Source organism: Mustela putorius, unplaced genomic scaffold (genome assembly GCF_011764305.1).
Source record: "Mustela putorius furo isolate JIRA1106 unplaced genomic scaffold, ASM1176430v1.1 tig00003972_pilon_pilon_pilon, whole genome shotgun sequence".
Classification (NCBI taxonomy): domain Eukaryota; kingdom Metazoa; phylum Chordata; class Mammalia; order Carnivora; family Mustelidae; genus Mustela; species Mustela putorius.
Genome location: NW_025422115.1, coordinates 21,436,914 through 21,455,716, shown reverse-complemented (window position 1 = coordinate 21,455,716; position 18,803 = coordinate 21,436,914). Strand labels below are relative to the sequence as shown.

At 63.0% G+C, this 18,803-nt stretch overlaps 1 protein-coding gene across 1 annotated transcript; it reads right to left on the bottom strand.

The window, feature by feature from the left end:
• Positions 1-1,370: 1,370 nt before the first annotated feature.
• On the bottom strand, positions 1,371-16,902 carry RBM38 (RNA binding motif protein 38). The gene is made up of 4 exons (XM_013060223.2): positions 16,489-16,902; positions 15,553-15,676; positions 15,003-15,057; positions 1,371-3,034 (listed from the first exon to the last, which is right to left on the bottom strand). The coding sequence occupies exons 1-4, from the start codon at positions 16,723-16,725 to the stop codon at positions 2,734-2,736; spliced, it is 717 nt and encodes a 238-aa protein (XP_012915677.2). The 5' UTR covers positions 16,726-16,902; the 3' UTR covers positions 1,371-2,733.
• Positions 16,903-18,803: the final 1,901 nt, after the last annotated feature.

Sequence of the window (18,803 nt, the reverse complement as noted above, 5' to 3'; positions counted from 1 at the left end):
TGCAGGGTATGGGGCCCAGCTCTGCTCTGCGGGGTCAGGGGATGATAAGCCTGGTGCCTGGCATACACCTGGCCCCAAGTAGGCCAAAACCACGACTTCCAAGCCTTTGCTCCAACTGGCCCCCTCACCAGGGGCACCCATTCCATTTGCCCCTAAATTTCCAGGAGTCCCTCCATTCTGTGCAGCCCAGCTGGGGCGTCTCCCCCACCCCATCCCCTCCAGGCTCAGGGGCCTCCCCATTGACAGCATCAATCAGACCACACTGTGCTAAGTTTGCTGGGCCGTCTGTGCACCACTATCCCTCCGCAGACTGCACACCACAGCAGGACCATCCCTGGGTCCCCCAGCTTCCAGTTCCATCACTTCTCTAAACCCATCACCTGCCACTTTCTCCTCACTACCCCTTCTCCACAGCCACACTGGCCGCCTTGCTCCAAGCACCTACCCCAGGGCCTTTGCACTTGCTGCCATCTGCCTAGAACTGTCATTCTCCAACACCCTGCGATACCTCCTTCATAATGCCAATCAGTATCTAAAATGACCCCATATATATGTTTGTTAGGTCTCCCCCACTAGATTATAAACCCCAATGGGTAGCATCACGTCTGCTTGGTTTATGACTCTCCCTAGTGCTTTGCTTCTATACCAGGTACATTTCTTAAATTGAATGAATGAGTGAGTTAATCTCCTCTCCATCCTTAACACCTCCTCCGTGAGTCCCCCATGATTTCTCCAGCATGGAGCTGTGGCTCTAGCAGAGTTCTGTGAAATGCCAGGACTACCTCTGGCCTGGGCCCCCTCAGCCGCACACCGAGACTTCTCTTCCTGTGACCTTGCACCCTGCCTACCAGCACCTGTTGGGCAGCTGGCAGACACCTGTGCTGTCCCCTCGGCAGCCATTACTCAGGCTCTTCTAGAAACTCTGGCCCTTGTCTTGGGGAAGTGCCCCCCATTCCATGGGATACTGGGAGCCACCAATCACACTATGCCTGCCCCCGGCCCCAGCCATCGGTCCAAGCCATCGGTCCCAGGACGCAGCCCAGAGCACGTCACTGATGCTCAGCCCGTCAGCCCTCCCCTGCACTTGAAGCAGACTGCGGGGAGCAGGCGCCCAGGGTCGTTGGGGAGCGTCTGCTCCTTCCCTACATCAGTGGGAAGGTGGGTGGCGATGAGGTGGGCCGTGGGTGCCCCATCACTCTGGATGCCCCTAGGCTGGCGCAGGGCAGGAGCTCAAGAAACAGCCAATTACAGCCGCCGGCTCCCCAGCCCTGACACGGGCTGACCAGAGAGCAACTGGCCTACGATTACTGTGGCAGGGGTCGGGGGTGGTGTCGAAGGCCCCCACTTCGAGAGAGAAATCACAGACCCACTTTTTCTTTAAAGAAAACAAGTTTTATTTTTATAATCAGAACGTTCTAATAAAAATATTATTATAATATTAGCTACCTGTATTTTCTGGGCCTTGGCTCTGTACCAGGCGTGCCGCGAAGTGCTTGCCCACGTCGGTCAGCCCCCTGAGGCCTCCCACTTCCCTGAGGTAGTCGGAAGGAATGCCCCCAGTGCCCCCGACTCTGCGGCCCGCCCTCCCCAGATGCCTCTGCCCATCTCTTCTGCCAGGCTGCCTCTTGGCTCACTCCCCTCCCCTCCCCCTCTGAGCCACGGGCCACCACACAGCCCAGGTATCCCACCCGGGAATTCCCCGATGGCCTGTTGGAAGCCCCCCCCACCCTGAACTGTGCCCCCAAGGAAGGTGGGATGTGTCTCGGCTCAGTCCCGCCGCCCAGGCTGGTGCACAGCAGGTGATGGCACAAGGGAGGGTGGATGGGCAAAGCCATGGGGTTCTGCACTCGGAGGCTTTTGCCACTCAACCCCCCCTTGGCCAGCATCACCTCGGGCCCCACTCTCTCCCACTCTCTGAGGCCGAGGACGGGGACAAGCGCTGAGACAATTTGCTGTCGCCTAGTGAGACCAGCCTGGAGACGCCCCCCCCTCCAAGGGGCTCCATGCCCTCCAGCTGGCAGACGCCTTATCACATGGAAGTACTGTCACTGTGTCCTCGGGCGGGGCCGGTGACCCAAGCGAGTTTCTCAGAGTCAAAAATAGGATCTGGATTCTTGGTGGTGGGAGTTCCGGTTGAAAAAATAGACGGACATTCTGAAATCATCTTAGTAGCAAAACATCGACGGTAAGAAAAAGAGTTGCAGCTTCGACAAAAAGGGACATTGCCAGCGGCCCTGCTGCGGCGGGGAGCCTGGGCAGGGGGCAGGCCGTGCTCTAGAAGGTGTGAATTCCGGAGGCCGGTGCCCCCCGCCCCTGCAGCTCAGGGCCCCATGGATGCACCTGCAGCTCACCCCTGCCCCCACGCCCTTGGGCGGCGCTGGACTAAGGCATCTGGAGCGGGACAGAGTCTGCACAGCCTGCCGGGCAGCTGGTCCGCAGAGGGGGCAGGTCCTGGCGGTGCTGGGGGGCGGGGAGGGGCGCGAGACACGGGAGGAAGAGCGGCGGTGGGGCGAGGTGCGGGGAGATGGGTCCCGGGTGCATCTCCGGACAGCGTTCGGTCAGCCTCGTCCCCCAAGGTCCTCCCCCAAGACGCCGCGGGGCCTGGATCGAAGGAGACGCGGCCTCCAGTCCGGCTGGGCTCAGGCGGGCGTCCCAAAGGGTCTCCGGAGGCCCCGTACGGGGCTGCGCCCCGGAGCCACTGGCCGGCGTGGGGGTGCGGGTCCGCGGCCCCCCTCACTGCATCCGGTCGGGCTGCAGCTGCGGCGGCTGGTACTGCACGAAGGCGGCGGCGGGGGCCGCGGCCGACAGCGCCTGAGGCAGGGCGGCCGGGTAGCCGTAGCCCACGAAGCTGGCGGCCGTGGCGGGTGAGGCGGCGTACGGGTACTGGTCGAAGGTGGCCGGCGGGTACTGGGCATAGGCTGGGCTGGCTGGCGTGTACTCGATGTAGGGCGAGGACAGCGACGGGACGGGGGCGGCCGGGATCACCACACTGGGCTGCACGATGGCTTGCGGATAGATGTAGTGGGGGGTCAGCCTGTGGGGCCAAACACAGAGGGTCAGGGCGAGGAGGCAGGGCTGGGGAGGGCGGCTGCGGGGGGAGGCTGTGTTCCCCGACCCTGGTCTATTTCTCGTTTGTGAAACGGGTGCGGCCATAACCCACCTTCTCTGAACACACCAGATGGGCTCCTATCCCAGGGCCTTTGCACTGGCTGTTTCCACTGCCTGCAACGCACTTCCCGCAGCTATCCGCAGAGCTCCCCCTGCTCCGCGAGCCCTTCCCAGGCAGCCCCAGCCCAACCCTATGCTCCTCACTCCTGCTATCCCCCGTAGGGCCAGCTATGAGTGGGGGGGTGGTGGGCAGACTTAAAAAGGATTGACAGTTTTCAGACAGTGACAGCAGAGCATCAAACCCGGTGTGGGCCTTCTGAGCACAGGTCACTGCGAGACTGCCCAGGTCACACCCCAGCACAGGTCACTGCGTGACTGCCCAGGTCACACCCCTGCACAGGTCACTGCGTGACTGCCCAGGTCACACCCCAGCACAGGTCACTGCGTGACTGCCCAGGTCACACCCCAGCACAGGTCACTGCGTGACTGCCCAGGTCACACCCCTGCACAGGTCACTGCGAGACTGCCCAGGTCACACCCCACCCCTCCACCTCCCTGCTCATCTTCCCAACATCTGCTATCCGCCAAGTGACATCCTGCATGAAGTACAGGCTCTCCCCCACTCTGTCACTGGCAGCCCAGGGCCGGGCCCAGAGCAGCTCAGCAAACATGTGCCGAGCCGCTCTGTGAGCGATGCAGTAAGGACATCGATGAAGATGAAGAGGACAAGGAGAGGCCCTGGGAACGAGGCCCCAGTGCCCACGCCCTCACACGGTGACAGTCACACGGGCCCTCAGGCTGCCCTTCATGGCATCGTCTTGTTTCACAACAGAGAACGGAGCTCAGGGCTTCAGTGACCTGCCTAGGGCCCCACAGCTGAGTGGACCACAGCAGCATCTACAGGACAGGTGACAAACCAGAGGAGCCCGAGTGTCCCCTGCAGGGGAGAGAGCAGCAGCCAATGTCCCTCCAGAGCACGCCACACATGGCGGCCGCGAGACCAGGGGCTTCGGCTCAGCCCCCCAAGGACAGAGACCAACGTGGTTTGTCCACGCCACAACAAGCCACGTTGGACACACGCCGGTGTCGATGACCCCTCAACGCTTGCTGAGGGAAAGCCGTGAGACACACATGGTAGGGTTCCACCGACAGACAACCTGCTTGCGAGCAAAACCCAGGGGGGAACGCGGTCAAACCGCCAGGGGCTTCACAAGGGGGCTGGGATGGCCACTGAGGGCCGAAGACAAAGCTCTGAGTTAGACAGGGCGGCCGCAGCACACGTCTGTGAATGCTTTCTCGCCTGAAGAGGGGAGCTGTTCGGGGACCCGTCCTCACCAGCACAGCGCGGCTCCCAGAGGGACAAACCCTGCAGGAGGGTGAGCCACCGGCGAGGGCAGAGAGCCGGCTGGGCCCAGGGCGGCCAGGGCCGGGACGAGGACCAGTGGGGGCGGGCAGGGCACAGGGGATCTGGGAAGGAGAGGGCGTCTGGTCACACCTGCCCGGGCCTGAGGGGTCCCCAGCTCCGACCTCAGCACCCTTACTGCTGCCGTTTGCCGTGCTAGACCTGCGTTGGTCACCGGTGTAACATGCCCCTGCGGTGGTCACCGCAGCAACATGCCCCTGCGGTGGTCACCGGTGCAACATGCCCCTGCTGGTTACAGGCTGCCCCCCCCCCCACGCCCCAGCTGCTGCAGTGTTCCCAAGGAGCCCTGGGCAGCTTCCCCCAGGAACCCTACACTCTTGCTCAGGACCAAAGCGCCCACTGCCCCTGCCCCAGGAGCCTCTGCCAACCGCCTCCGTCCTCCCCCACATAAACAAGAGGCTTGAACAGAGCCAGGCTAAGGTTCAAATCCCACTCGGCATCCCAAGTAGCACAACGGCTTTCTCCCGTGTCTGCTCGGGACAGGGATATGGCAGTGAGCAGAGTGCACAGCGCCCGAACCCCTAGAGCTTGGGTTCCAGGACGGGGACAGACACACCAACAATCCAACCCATGAACTGGAGCAGGACTGCAGGGAGCGGGCAGGGAAGGCCTCCCGGAGGAGGCAGCAACTGCACTGAGCCCAGAGGACAAGACAGAGCTAGCCGCGGGGAAGAGTGTTGCAGGCGAAAGGAACAGAAAGGAAAAAGAAGTGCGTGCACTGGAGGACCAGGACAAGGGCGGCAGGCTGTCTGTCCACTTGAGACCAGATCCCCAAACCCCTCGGCCCTCCACACCTCCGCCCCGCCCCAGCTGCACGCGCCCTGAGGTGTCGTCAATGTTCAAGGCCATCCCTACCTGGGCCCATACCTGCCACTGCCTCCCCCGGAGCCCTCATCCCAGGGGTGTCCTCTGACCCCACCCAAGGCTGCTCCATTCCCTCACCTCCCCTGCATCTCAGCTGAGCCACGGGGAGGGCTCTGCCCCGGCGCCTAGCTCCGGAGAGTACCGAGCACCCGTGCTGCTCGAACGACCTGTGGGACGAGTGTCCCCGCTGAGAAACACAAGGGGCTCTGCAGTCGGGACGCCTCTCAGGAAAGGGGCCAACTGCAGATATGAGGAAGCGTGTCTTGGTGCAGCGCCCACTGGAACGTCCCTGGCCCCATCGGTGTCCCCATCCGGCTTCAGGAGCCTCAGGAACATTCCTGAACTGGCAGCTACGGAAGCATGAAGCCCAGAACTTCTCCAAACATGGGCAGGGATGCCCCTGCCTGAGACACCCAAATGTTTAATAAAACATTGATAACACACCCAAATGTTTGATAAAAACATGGATCCCCTGCAGACCGAGAAGTCAGATAGGGTCTGGGAATCTGCACTGGACAGGCCCCCCAAGGATTCAGATATACAACCACACGCCAGACACACTGCCTAGACCCGGGCTGTGCTGTCCACAGCAGGACGCAGGGCTTTAAAAATGACAGGTTTGTGGTCATATCCCAGCCCCTACCCCCGGGTCCAGCCAGCGGAGGCAGTGGCCACACTTAACAAGGTTCTACACTCTCCCCTGCCAGGACCCGACCTCTGTCCTGAACACACCGACGTGGTGTGAGCCAGTATGTTTTAGGTCGGGGAGGAAGAGAACCCCCCATTTGCGGACACATCAGGAGACCGCACCTCTGCAGCATTCACCTCCTCCCTGGGGTGCCGCACCCCCCAGCCCTCTGCGACAAGCCTGAGATAACTTACAAAGCAGGAGCGTCACCCCATTCCCAGAGACGGACGGTGAGGCTCAGAGAGGCCTGGATGGCACCGTCACACGGCCAGGGAGCGGCAAAGTGGGGCTGGCCTCCTTGTCCATACACTGCCTGAGACCTGTGCCCGCAAGGATGGGCGCTGGCTGGAGCCTGTGACCCTGGGCTCACCTCAGGGGCCAGCCCAGGTCTCCAGGAAGCCACCCAGATGGCAGATGGCAGAGCAGCCTCAGTCCACGACCCGGCAGCCCCCGGTGACTCTGTCCCTGCTGAGGAGCTCAGTGTATCCAGAGACTGGACCCTGGACAGTGTGTGCACCCCAGACTCAGATCCAAAGGAAAAGAAGGAATGGCGGCAGGTCCTGCTGCACAGTGAGGCCAGGAAAGATGATGGCGCTGGGTGAGTCGAGCAGAAGGGGCCGCAGAGTAACCCCCCGCCCCCCTCCCAGGCAGGGAACGGGCCCCACGCCATCTCCCTCCTGCACGATGGCCCCCACAGCTCTGCCTCTGGGGACTTAACAGAGGTTGGCCTCAGGGCCCGCTGTGAGACCCGGGACCCTCCACCAGAACACCAGATCTCAGCCCAGGCGACTCTGCCCCTCGAGGGACACCAGGCCATACCCAGAACATTTCTGTGGTCCCTCAGATGGGTGGAGCCCGAGGAGGCCACCGGCTCCCCACCAGGCACAGGACAGCCCAGCTCAGAGAATCCTCTGGCATCACAGCTCCTCCCATGCGGAAAGAGCCTGCCAGACGAACTACAAAGCCAAGGGCGGATACGAGGCTCTTCGGTGCTTTCACGACCAGATGCCCTCGCCCGGGGCCGGGAAGGCGGCCAGGTGGGCATGGGCAGAGCTGGAGGGGTGCGCCCACGCACGGGCGAGCCAGTGACATACACGCACACAGGGGACCCCCGGGCTCTCGGGTGAGAGAGAACACCCAGCCAAACCACCTGTCTGAGGACAGCCCCACACCCTCCCCGGGCCACGCGGCAGCAGGGGGAGGCCGTGGCCCCAGCGCACTGGGGACAGGGTGGATGTGCCCAGCAGGTTCCTCGCTGCTCCCACTATTCCCCAGAGAGATCAGGACGCCGCCGGCCTCCACATTCCTGATCTGCTCTGAAAAGGGCACGGCCCTCACAACACTCCGTGCTGACCGAGGCTGGTCCGCCGGGCCTGCCCACTCTCCCTCCGCCACAGCCCTGCTCCACCGCATCCACCCAGCCTCCTCACTCCCACCCCCGGTCCCCGAATTCTCCCTATTCTCCACGCTAGCGCACCCCCCCCCAACCACATCTCTCCAGGTCGAGCCTCCATCCACCACAACACAACGCAGTCCCCACCCCAATCTGGTGGCCAGAGGATCATCTTAAAAACATCCAAGAGGGCGCCTGGGAGGCTCAGTGCGTTAAGCCGCTGCCTTCGGCTCAGGTCATGATTTCAGGGTCCTGGGATCGAGCCCCGCATCGGGCTCTCTGCTCAGCAGGGAGCCTGCTTCCCCCTTCTCTCTCTGCCTGCCTCTCTGCCTACTTGTGATCTCTTTCTCACTGTCAAATAAATAAATAAAATCTTAAAAAAAAAAAAAAAATCCAAGAGACCACCAGGTCACCGCCAGGACCAGACCTCTCCTGTGACCTCCACACCGCCCAGAACCAAACTGCTCCCCCACAGCTCCCCACACAACCAGGCCTCAAGTTTCCCCAACTTATCTCCACTCACTGTCCCCACTCCCACCAGACTCAAGGAGCGCCTCTACCACAGGACCTTGGCACCTGCTACTGCCTCTGCTTGCAGACATCTTCCCACAGCTAAAACCTCATCTCCTCAGAGGCTTTCCCTGACCAACCCCCAAGGCCAATGCCAGCACACCCCACTCACCACCAGTTTTATTTTCTTCTCACGACCTGAAACCTCCTGGTCATTTTCTTTCTGTTCTCCTGTTTCCTCCACAAAAACAAAACCGAAGCCCTATGAGGGAAGGCGCTTGGGCTGACTGCTGGGTTCCAAGCACACAGCACATCATCTGTCAAGGGCTGAGGGCCCCACACAGGCCCCAGGATGGCTGGCACCCAGGTGGCAGAGAAGCCTCCCCCAAGGTTGCCAACGGTTTCCTGGGCCAGCAGTTGAAGCTCCTCTGAAGGCTCTAGAAGCAGCCCAGCCTGCAGCAGCTCTGCTCAGCAAGTCACAGGTGGGGGGGGGGGGAGGCTGAACCTGCTGGCTCAATTCAAGGCTGGCTTTGGTGTTTGCCAGGTGCCTGGCAGCCCCAGCACTGCCTCTGTGGGGATGGGACCGCCCTGAGGCTTCGATGCTCTGTGCACCCCGGAAAGCCTGGCAGCACTAGAGACCCAAGCACACAGCACATCATCTGTCAAGGGCTGAGGGCCCCGGGCTTGAGGGAGGGCAAGGAAGAGCCCCCAAGCCAGCCAAGGCACACAGATCTCTGTGTCCCAGCCGCCCCGGCCCAGCCCCAGGAGAGCAGCCTTGGAGCCCTGGAGGGGGAACCGGTCCAGGCAGCAGCAGGGTTCCTCCTGCCAGGTACCATGACGACCTGTGGGACTGGACCCTTGCGGCCCCAGTGCAGGCCACCGGGGAGCCATGATGTTAGCCAGGACCCAAGGTGCCCATGTTAACCACACAGCACCCCCACTGACTTGGCCCAGTGGAAGCCCAGGGGTCCAGACGCAAGAACCCGGACTCTGGATCTGTTTCCCCTTCTGTCAGCCAAGAGTGCCACTGAGCCCAGAGCACCCAGTGGGTCCCTGGAGGTCCCTTAAGAAGGCAGAGGTCTCGGGGCTCTGAGCCGCAGGGCCGGCGAGCTCCCAGATGGACGGGGTGCTGACACGGCCAAGGGCAGCCAGCACCCAGGGCCCAGACAACCGGCCACACTCTTCGCACACTCAGAGCAAAACTCAGCCAGAAGGAATCGCTGCAACCCTAGAGGCTTCCATTTCTGAATGCAAAGCCACCCCCAAAATAAAACAGGCAAATGAGCCCATTTCACTTTTTTCTGCTCCCTAGAGGTTTTGGCCTGCTGTATTGGGACACCAAGGCAGCCGCTGGGGGTGCGGTGGAAGGCTCTGGACGCAGGGAGGGGCCTCGAGCCGGGCGACAGCACCGCAGGAAACAGGCCCTGCACCCGGGAATCCCCATAGGGGGACGTGAAGGCTCCCGGGGCCACCCGCCAGCAGGCAAGGGGTGGGGGTAGCGGGCACAAGGCAGGTAAGATGTACAGTCGTGGGACAGCACCAGGCCTGGGCGCGGCATCTCCATCCCAACATGTCCGAACCCGAATTCCCACTGTTCCCCCAAACCGTCCCCCACACCTGCCTCCCCTTCCCGAAGGTCGATCCAACCTCCACTTGTTCAGCACAAAGCTCTGGAATCATCCCGGGCTCCTTTCACACATTCTTTAAAATGCACCCAGAATCCCACAGCTGCTCACCCCAGCGTCGGAGCCGGCAGCCACTATGGCCTTGCACGGGGACTGCCATGGGGATGGCCGTGGGGACGGCCAGAGCCTCCCTGCTGGCCTCGGCAGTGAGGGCCCGCGCAGCAGCCAAGGGATGCTCTCGAGACACGAGGCCCTCATCCCCCTGGCTCACCTCCATCCCACATCAGTCAGAATAAAATCTAAGCGCGCCCCTGGGCCCCCCACTCCCCACTCCCCCCTGCTGCTCCTGCTGGCGCTCCAGCCCAGCTGCTCTCCCCCCACGGTGCCTCCTGCCACCTGGGCTCCCTGCGCACGCCCCTCTGCACCCCTCACAGGGCACAGCTCCCCCTCGTCCCCAGCCCTGGCCTGCAGCAAAGGAAGCAGGCACCTGCGGACCGACCCGGCTGAGTGAAAGCCCTCCAGCCTCCTCCTCCCCCGACACAGGAGGCAGTGGGAGCCTGATGGCAGACGTCCCCCCACGACCCCGCAGAGCCCTCATCCTGCCCACACGGAGACGGGGAAGCTAGGGAGAAGTCATGGCCCAAGGCGAGGCACACAGGAGTCGTGAAAGGACCTCCAGCCTCCTGGGTTGGGGCTCGGTCTCCGCAGCAGGGAGCCTGGGAACACTCCCCGGTCCCCCCTCACCGGCCCCAGGGCACACCCACGCAGTGGCCGGCAGAAGGCCCTCCCAGCCGGGGGGCAGTGGGCCGGAGCGAGGAGCTCCTCCTCCCCAGGAACCCCAGGGCCGCCCGGAGGCTGGTTTCTGTTACAGCCACCGCCGCCGGGGGACAAACAACAGGTGTGCACGGGCGGCCCACGGGGAGGGCCACACGCCGGCCCACGCCTCGCTCCAGTGGGTGCCAAACAGGAAGCTTACAGTGTGGGGAGCAGGGCCACCCCAGGCACCCTGAAAGTAAAAACAAGCCGGGTGACGCCACAGCAGGCACCAGCTTCCTCCCAGGCCCCAAGGCCTCCGGCTCTGACCTCACTTCCTGCCGTGACCCCCAAGATGGTAACCACCCCCCACCCCACAAGGCTTTGCCACTCACTCCCCCACCACCCGACGCGCCTTTATTTACTTTGGATGTGAAACAATGGTAGAACCCCAAGAAGCTGCAACAACAGTCAGGGAGGTCCTCCGGTGTCCCCCAGGGGTGACAGCTACCACCACCCAACGTGTTACCAACACCAGGAGCCTGATGCTGGCTGGCGGCTCTTAGCTAAGCTGGAGGCCCTGGTCAGATGTCAGCCCTTTTTGGCATGTCTGTCCGGGACACTCCGTCACCAGCCCAGATGGCCCGCCCATCGTGACAAGCACCAGGCAGAACCACCCCACACGAGGACCTCCCCCCAACCCAGGGTTGCTCCCCCCAACACCACTGCTGGACCCTCACGGGCACAGAAGAGTCCTTAATGGTCTGGTGTCCCCGCAGGAAGGCGAGCACCCTGAGGCGGGGAACCGACTGTGTCTGTCTTCTGTCAAGTATCCCGGGCCCAGGGCCTGGCATCCAGCACACTGAAGGCCTGACGAAGGACAGATGGACTCTGAGCCCTGTGTGCGCCACGCTTCTGAGGACACGGCCATCTTCCTGTCCATCCCCACACCCCCTCCCACCCTGGTGACCTGGGGACTGGGCACAGACCCCTCAGCGCACACACGCCTGTGGCCTAGTGACGGCGAGGGCAGTGGGGGCCTCCCAGGGGGACTGGACGCTCTCAAAGTCAGGGCACACCCCGTCTGAAGAGGATTCTGTGACGCTTGTCTGTCCTGGGGTGTCTGGTTCTGGTTTGTCCAAGAGCGGCCCAGATGGAGGTGTAGGAACCTCATGGAAGGAGGGAGGGTGCTAGAGCCTCCCAGCCGCACACAGCAGAGCTCAGGCAAGTTTCTCCCCGCCTAGCTCACCCAGAGCCTCCACAGGCAGCTAGGTCAGCAGGCCTTGTCAGGGCGCTGCCGCAAGATGGGTCCCTGAAAAATCCCAAATCTTACTGCGTGGTACCTGCATCCTGGGCCCCAGTATGAGCTCGAACACACCCTGGGATCCCTGCTCCAGCACACAGCGACCCAGCTATCTGGGACCTGGGGCCTGGCCGCCCCCACAATCCCCTGGCACGGAGCGGGGCTTGTGGTGAAGGGGCACGAAGGCCACAGCAAGGCCCCTTAACAACAGGGGCGGGGGCTGTGCCCAGAAAAGCAGCTGGCTCTTCAAACATAGCCCAAGGAGAGGCTCCAAGTGCAGCCAGGCCCGAGACAAATCTCAGATCCTGGCAGGCCTCGGGCCCAGGCCCGGACACATACCCTTTGACACCAGGAGGTCCCTTCCAGGACAGACCCAAAACTGCCCCCAACACGTGCCCTCTTCAAACAGCTCCGAACTTTCCTGCCTGTGGGCTGCGGACTGTCCCACCCGGGCAGCGAAGAGACGCTCAGCTGGGTGGCCTGTGGCCTCAGTCGTGTCCTCCCATGATGTAGTCACTTGTCACCTGCCAAGAAAAAACCCTCCCAACCTCAAACCTTCACCCCTCAGTTACAGGACACGGAGTGCCAGGAAGGTCCTGAAAACTCCAATCTGCTTTAAAAAACACAGGGCGGGGGAAAAAGCTTTAACACGTAAGAAGTTCTCGGGGCGATCTTCAGAGCTGACGTTTAGGACCCAACAGGCCAAAAGGCTCGTGCCGCAGCCTTGCCCGAAAGCGGGGCTGTGGAATCTCTGTAACTGTCTACGCCGCAGGCTCGGAGCCAGGAAGCCTACGGGAAGTTCAGCCAGGCAGGAGAGGGGTTAACTGCTTTCAAAAGCCCGAGCTGCCCGGCTCCGGCTCCCACCGTGTCCTCGGCCAGCGGCAGGCCAGGCCTCGCTGCCAGCCCCAGCGCCCGGCGCCCACTGCTGAGTCAGGCCGGCCGCGCTCCCGCCCGATTGTTCTCGTTCGCAAAGACAAAAGACAAAAGGGACGCTGACGGCCCAACTCTCCGGACTGAGGGGCACTGTGGGGGGTAGGGGGGACAGCTGACCCCGGGCAGCCCCGCCCCACCTCTCTGGGGACAGCACCCCTAGGGGCCCCTCCCACCACCCCAGAGCCCAGCAGGGCCTGGTGGGAGGGCGGCGTGACCCTGAGAGGCTTCGGTCCACCAGCCGCTGGAAACGAAGAGCTGGACGGTCCCTCTGACCCCTTGTCCCTGTTTGGGTCTCCGCCCCCTGGCAACCGGCAAATAGAGCTGACGGCCTCCTCATGTCACCGGTGTCAGATGCCAGCCAGAGATTCAGTTACCAAACACTGTCACCTGAAGTCAGGAACGCACAGCAGTAAGATCCATGCTGACCCCCACTACCCTCGTGTGCATGGCATGCAAGGGGCCCTGAGGGGAAAGGCTGGGGCACCCTTCCCAGCCGCCTGCCCCAGAGAGTGGCGGGGCAGACTGTGGGTTCGGAGCCAGCCAGCCTGGTTTCAGATCGTGTCACTCAGGTCACCCTGGCAGACCATGAACCTCTGCCTCAGTTTCCTCATCGAGCAAGTGAGGATAACATCGGTTCTGACCTCAGAGGGCTGTCGTGAGGACAGGAGGGAGTGGGGGCCAGGGGCACCGAGCACCCAGCCCCAGCGGCTGGCACTGCGGGGAGGGCTTATCATTTCCATCCGGGAAACAACAGATGAGGCACCATCACCGGCCGAGTGGCCCGGCTGGACCGTGTCGGAGCCTAGACTGGAACTCCGTAGGCTCCAGAGGCGGAGTCTTGATGGTTATTGGAATCTTAGAGCAGCTGTAATGGATCAGAAAAGAGCTTGAACTTGAGAGGGGAAGGCACTGCTTCATCTGAAGCAAGACGGAGCCGCAGATGCTCCCGGCCTGTGCCCTGAGCTTCGTGCACCTGGCCGCCCCCTCCGGCTCCAGTCCCAGCCGCGTGGGATGGACCTGGGGAACAGAGCCAAGGCTATGGAAATTGAAGAACGCCCTCCCCGTGTGACCTGAATCCCAAAGAGGATGGACTAGGGTGATGGCAGGTGTCCCCAGATACCTTCCAAGACAGCTCCAGGCGCTGATGAAGCAGATCCCAGGGCAAGAAGGAAACCCAGAACCACCTGCTCCCGGCCGCCCCCGGGCTCCCTCCCGGAGAACAGACCAAGAGCCGAGCTCCCACACACGCCAATCCACGTCAAGGCCACCATGCAGACACAGATGCTGCCTGTCTGGGCAAGCACCCCCAAGTCGCCCCCGAAGGGAGGTGACAGAGCAAGTCCTCGGCCATCTGTCTGACCTGCGCAGTCCACCCGAGCCCAGCTCCCACCCTTGCCCAGGAGCCAGGCCACCCCTGAGCTTGGCCTTCCTAGGGCAGACGCAGACACACACTCACACAACGTGAAGCACAAAACCCAAGGCCAGAATCTGGTCTCTGAGAGCTTAGGAAGTGCTGACACCCTACAATGGGCCAACTGTCTGGTAACGGCCCTTGCCACCCTCATCAACCTGCTCCTGGCCCTGGGGCACACGGCCGACATCAATCACGGGGCTGGGAAGTCACACCACAGGGCAGGCTCCTTTGTGGCCCTGAAGTGCGTGTGCCCTTCCCCAAGCAGCTGCCGAGACTCAGTAGAAGTTCAAAAAAAAAAAAAAAAAAAAAAAAGTGAGGAGCGAGTGGGATGGGCCACACCAAAGCACAGCGGACAAAAGATCCACAGGCCCGGCCCCCTTGGGCTGGACATCTGGCCTGGGGCCTGTCTCACCTGCTGCAGCCCTCCTAGGCACCAGACCCTGGGAGGCAGAGACCTGCTGCCACCATCTGTCAGGCACCAGAGCAGGTCACCAGGCCCCCTGAGGAGAGCCCAGTCGCCAGCCCCACAGAACGTGGGCCATGTTTCTGGAGTGCTCCTGTGCCCCCGCCGGGCCCAGCCAGAAGCTCTCCACCCACAGGACTCAGAGATGCCGCTACCGTCCATTTCCCAGGGAGGAAATTGAGGCACAGATGGCTGCGTAAGCCACTAGAGGCCACACACCTAGCAAGGGGGAAGCCAGGACTGGAGACTAGGCTGGCAGGCTCCTGTGCCCACGCACTGTGGCCTCCGTCAGGGAGTGGAGAAGCACTGTCTGCCTTCTCTTAGTTCTCCCAGCCTACCACGCCCTGCCCGCCCTCAGAACACAATCCCGTTTCTGGGAATCAGAGAAAGTGTGGAGGCGAACAGCACAATCAACGCTGTGGGGCCAGCAGCCCCGGGGAGAAAAAACACCCTTGGACCGAGGGGCGCCCGTGGCCTGCTCCGGGTGGTCTGCCAACCCTGCCCCCAGCAGCCACATCCACTCACCCGTAAGTCCGCTGGATCAAGGTGGGGTGAAGCTGCTGTACACCAATGGCAAAGCCTAAATAAAATGAGACAGCAGCAGTCAGGGGCTCGGCCTCAGCCCAGGGAGCAGGAGCACACAGCTGTACTCCCTGCCCCCAGCCCCAACAAAAGGGACCCATAATGGGCTTCCTCTACACTCCCAGGCCACCATCCCACCAAGCCCAAAGCGCCCTGCCCAAGCCAGACAGGGTGGCAGCAGCCTCTGGCAGTCGGTCCTCCCACTCTCCAGCCCCGGGAACCACCTTCCTCCCGTCCTCCAAGACAGCTGAGGACTGGGTGACGTGCCCTCCTCACCCTGCCCCACGCCTAGGGTGCCTCCCATGCCCCTAGACCAAGGTGTCCAGCTCCCAAGCTGGGGGAGGACGGCCTCGTGACGGTTCTGCAAGCACATGATAGCAGACAGCCACTCCTGGGGCAGGGCCGCGGAGGGGGGCCGTTTCCACCCCACAGATACCAACACTGAATATAGCAATCAAGGCGAGCCGGGGAAGGAAAACACAGGCTCTCTCACCCGTCTGGAGGCTCCTCGGCTTGGCACCCAGATAGGCCAGGTTCACGTTGGCCTTGCGGCCGTCAATGTTGGGATTAGGGTCTTTGCAAGCTCTCTCAGCTGCTGCCCGGTCCGCCATGGTCACCTGGAGGAGCACAGACGGTTCAGGGGCTTCCCTTACTGGGTGGGAGGAGCGAAAGGTTCTGCTCCCGAAAGAGGCGCTTACTTCCCCCTCTGCGGGGGTGGGGGTGGGGGACAGTGACCCAGAACCTCTGGCCCCATCCCCACTGGCCTCCCACCCTGGGGCCCTCCCGCTGAGGCGCCCCTGGAGTCCAGCTCCTCCCTCCAAGTTCACGCGCTGGGAAACCCAGCCTTCAAGGACAGAAAGGATGCCCAGGGGAAACAGGGCACCCTCCCCCGCCCGAGGGAAGGCAGCGGCCCCAGCCCTTTCTGCCCGCCTGCCCGTGGGGGGGCGGGGTGCGAGCGTCCTCATGGGAGAGGCTGGGGGCTGCTACTTAGAAGGGAAGGAGGAGACAATTCTTCAGGCCCTTTTTTACTTAAACTGATGTTTCTTTGGGGGCGGTTAAGGGAGCTTTTGTAAAATACTGGAGAGGGGGTACTAAAGGCCTCCAAAGCGCCCTGAGAAGCCTCGGCTCCTGCTTGCTTGTTGCTCCAGGAGATCCTGGCAGCAGCCAACTGTCCCCAAAACCTCTCCGTAAACTCAGAAGTACTAACTGAACTCAGCGGCTCTGCCTTTTAAACCGGGAGCGGGGTGGGGGAGGGAGCCGGGGCCAGGTAGCGGCGGCGCGACCGGCTGGAGCGTGAACCTCCGCCCCCGAGCCCAGGAGGGGGCGGCAGGTGCCGGGGCGGCTGGGCGTGCGCCCGCCGGTTGACTCAGGGCCCCCCCGGCGCGGTAAGTGCGGGACGGAGTGCGCGCCCGGCCGCGGGGCCACTTACGAAGCCGTAGCCGCGGGACTTGCCCGTCTGACGGTCGGTGATGACCACGGCCTCCTCGATGTCCCCGAAGCCCTCGAAGTACTTCCTGAGCGAGGCGTCGGTGGTGTGGTAGGGCAGGCCGCCCACGAAGATCTTGGTGAACGTGGTGTCCTTCTGCGAGCCGTGCATGGCGCCGGGGGCGGCCGGGGGCCGCGGGAAGCCCGCGCTCGGAGCGCACGGCGCGGGCTGCAGCAGCATGGGGGGGGGGGGCGCCCCGCCGCCTACAGACCCGGGCCGCGCGGCGCTGGGCTCATGGGCGGCGGCGGGGAGCGAGCAGGGCAGCACCGGCGCCGGTCCAGCCGCCGGGCCCGTCCACTCGCGGGCCGCTCGCGCCGTGCGCGCCTCGCTGCGCTGCGCTGCGCTCTGGCCGGCGCTGCGGGCACTCTGCGCCCCGGCGCCCGCCCCCGGGCTTTGTAAGCGGCCCCGCCCCCAGCCAGCCGATGCCCCCGCCCCCAAGCCGCGGCCCCGCCCCGCCACGGGCGCGCAGGGGCCGCCGGGAAGCGTAGTCCCGGCCCCGCCCCGCCCCGCCCCGCCTCGCCTCGCCTCGCCTCGCCTCGCCTCGCCCCGCGGGCCAGGGAAACCCTGGGGCGGGGCGGGGCGGGGGAGCGGCGGGCCGACTCCACTGTCCCTCCGCAAGAGGGGCGGTCCGCATACCCGCCGGATTCCCAGCATTGCCCTCGTGCCGTGAACTAGAGGGGAGCGATGATGGGTAACATGTTTATTGAGCCAACATTTATCTGAGGGCGAGGTAAGATACGGCAACATGTATTAGAAAGTGAAATGATTTGTGTTTATGTGCAAATATGATTCCTTCGACGAATCCTTTTCAGGGCCCCTCATGCAACAGGCACCCCAGGATGGGGCCGCATGGGTGCATGGAACATACACTCTAGCCCCACGGAGTTCTATGAATAAGGCAGGTCAACGTCAAAAATACAGTGTATACCCGGGAGGGACAGAAACCTGGCATCTGCCATCCAGGAGGGTCTAGAGTGATCGCAGAGACCCCCGGAGGGTGTCTAGGCAGGGGGAGTTGTTCTGGCCTCATCAAAAGTCCATCCGCAGCTGATATCACGGATTCCTCCCTCTAGATGTGCGACCCTGGGGGAAATGCAAGCTCAGGGTGGTCCGGTCCCTCTGTCCTTGTCCCAGCCACAGAAACAGGCCATGGCAGGGCCTCTGTGAGCTCCACACCAGGCAGGACTGGCTACAGAACTCGTTCAAACTCATTAGCAATTTCACATCGAACAGCAGAGCAATAAACCGATGCTGAGTTCGGGGCGTTGAAGCTGGCCCCGGCATCAGCGCTCCCCGCTGGCGGGTCACAACTTCGGGCAGAGCAGGGGGCTGCTCCGGGCCTCCAACCCTCCGCATGGCCAGGGGCAGCTGTGCACACACTAGCGCCGCGGAGAACTGCAGCTCTAAGTGAGGTCACTTTGGGCGGAGCCTGTCGCCTTGGGGACAGTGGAACACAGGCCGGGGTCTGCCGGACTGGGAGTGGCACGGCCTGCCTTGTGCCCTGGTGTTTCAGGTGTTCATCCCGCACCTTCTCTGTCTAGGCTGTGTTCGACTCCAGACCGAGACTGTCTCGAGTCCGAGGTCCCCTGGCCCTGCTCGCCCTCCCTTCCTCAAACCTGTGCCTGAGCCTCCCCCCGACTCGGGGAGGGGAGCCCCCATCTTTATCAGTTCTCCTAGGACACAGTCCTCTGTCCCACCTCATTCCTCCCTCAGTCCTATGGCTCATGTCCCTCCAACACCCCGGCCACACTCCTGCCTCCTTTATCCTGCTGCTTTATTTCCTTCGAAGTCCTCGGGTTTCCAGACCCCGCCCACCCGTGCGCTTGGGGCTCTCCCTCTTATGCTAGGTGAGATCTCGGTCTTGCTCAAGCCGAAGGCCTGGCATGCAGAGGGCCCTCGGCAAATGTTTGTTGAGTGAATGCACGATGAAACGGAGGTGAGGAGAGCTCCACCCCCCAGACAAGGGGCCCTTAGAGCGCCCTTTGGAAACTTTGATTAAAGTGTGGCCTAAACGAGTTTCCTAGAGGCCTGGGAAGGCGGCCGTCACTCGGCCGCGTGATCTTGGGTAAGCGGAGTCCCTTCGGCCCGGCCTCAATTTCCCCTTCCGTCGCAGACAGGGCCTCTCGGAGGCTGCCCCAGCGCTGGCCAGGACGCACTTGAGCTGGTTGGGCGGCGCTTTTGCGGCGGGCGCCGGCAGCCGAGGCTCTCCGCCTACAAGTCCCAGAGCCCCCTGCGCCCTGCCCCGCCCACCCCGCGGC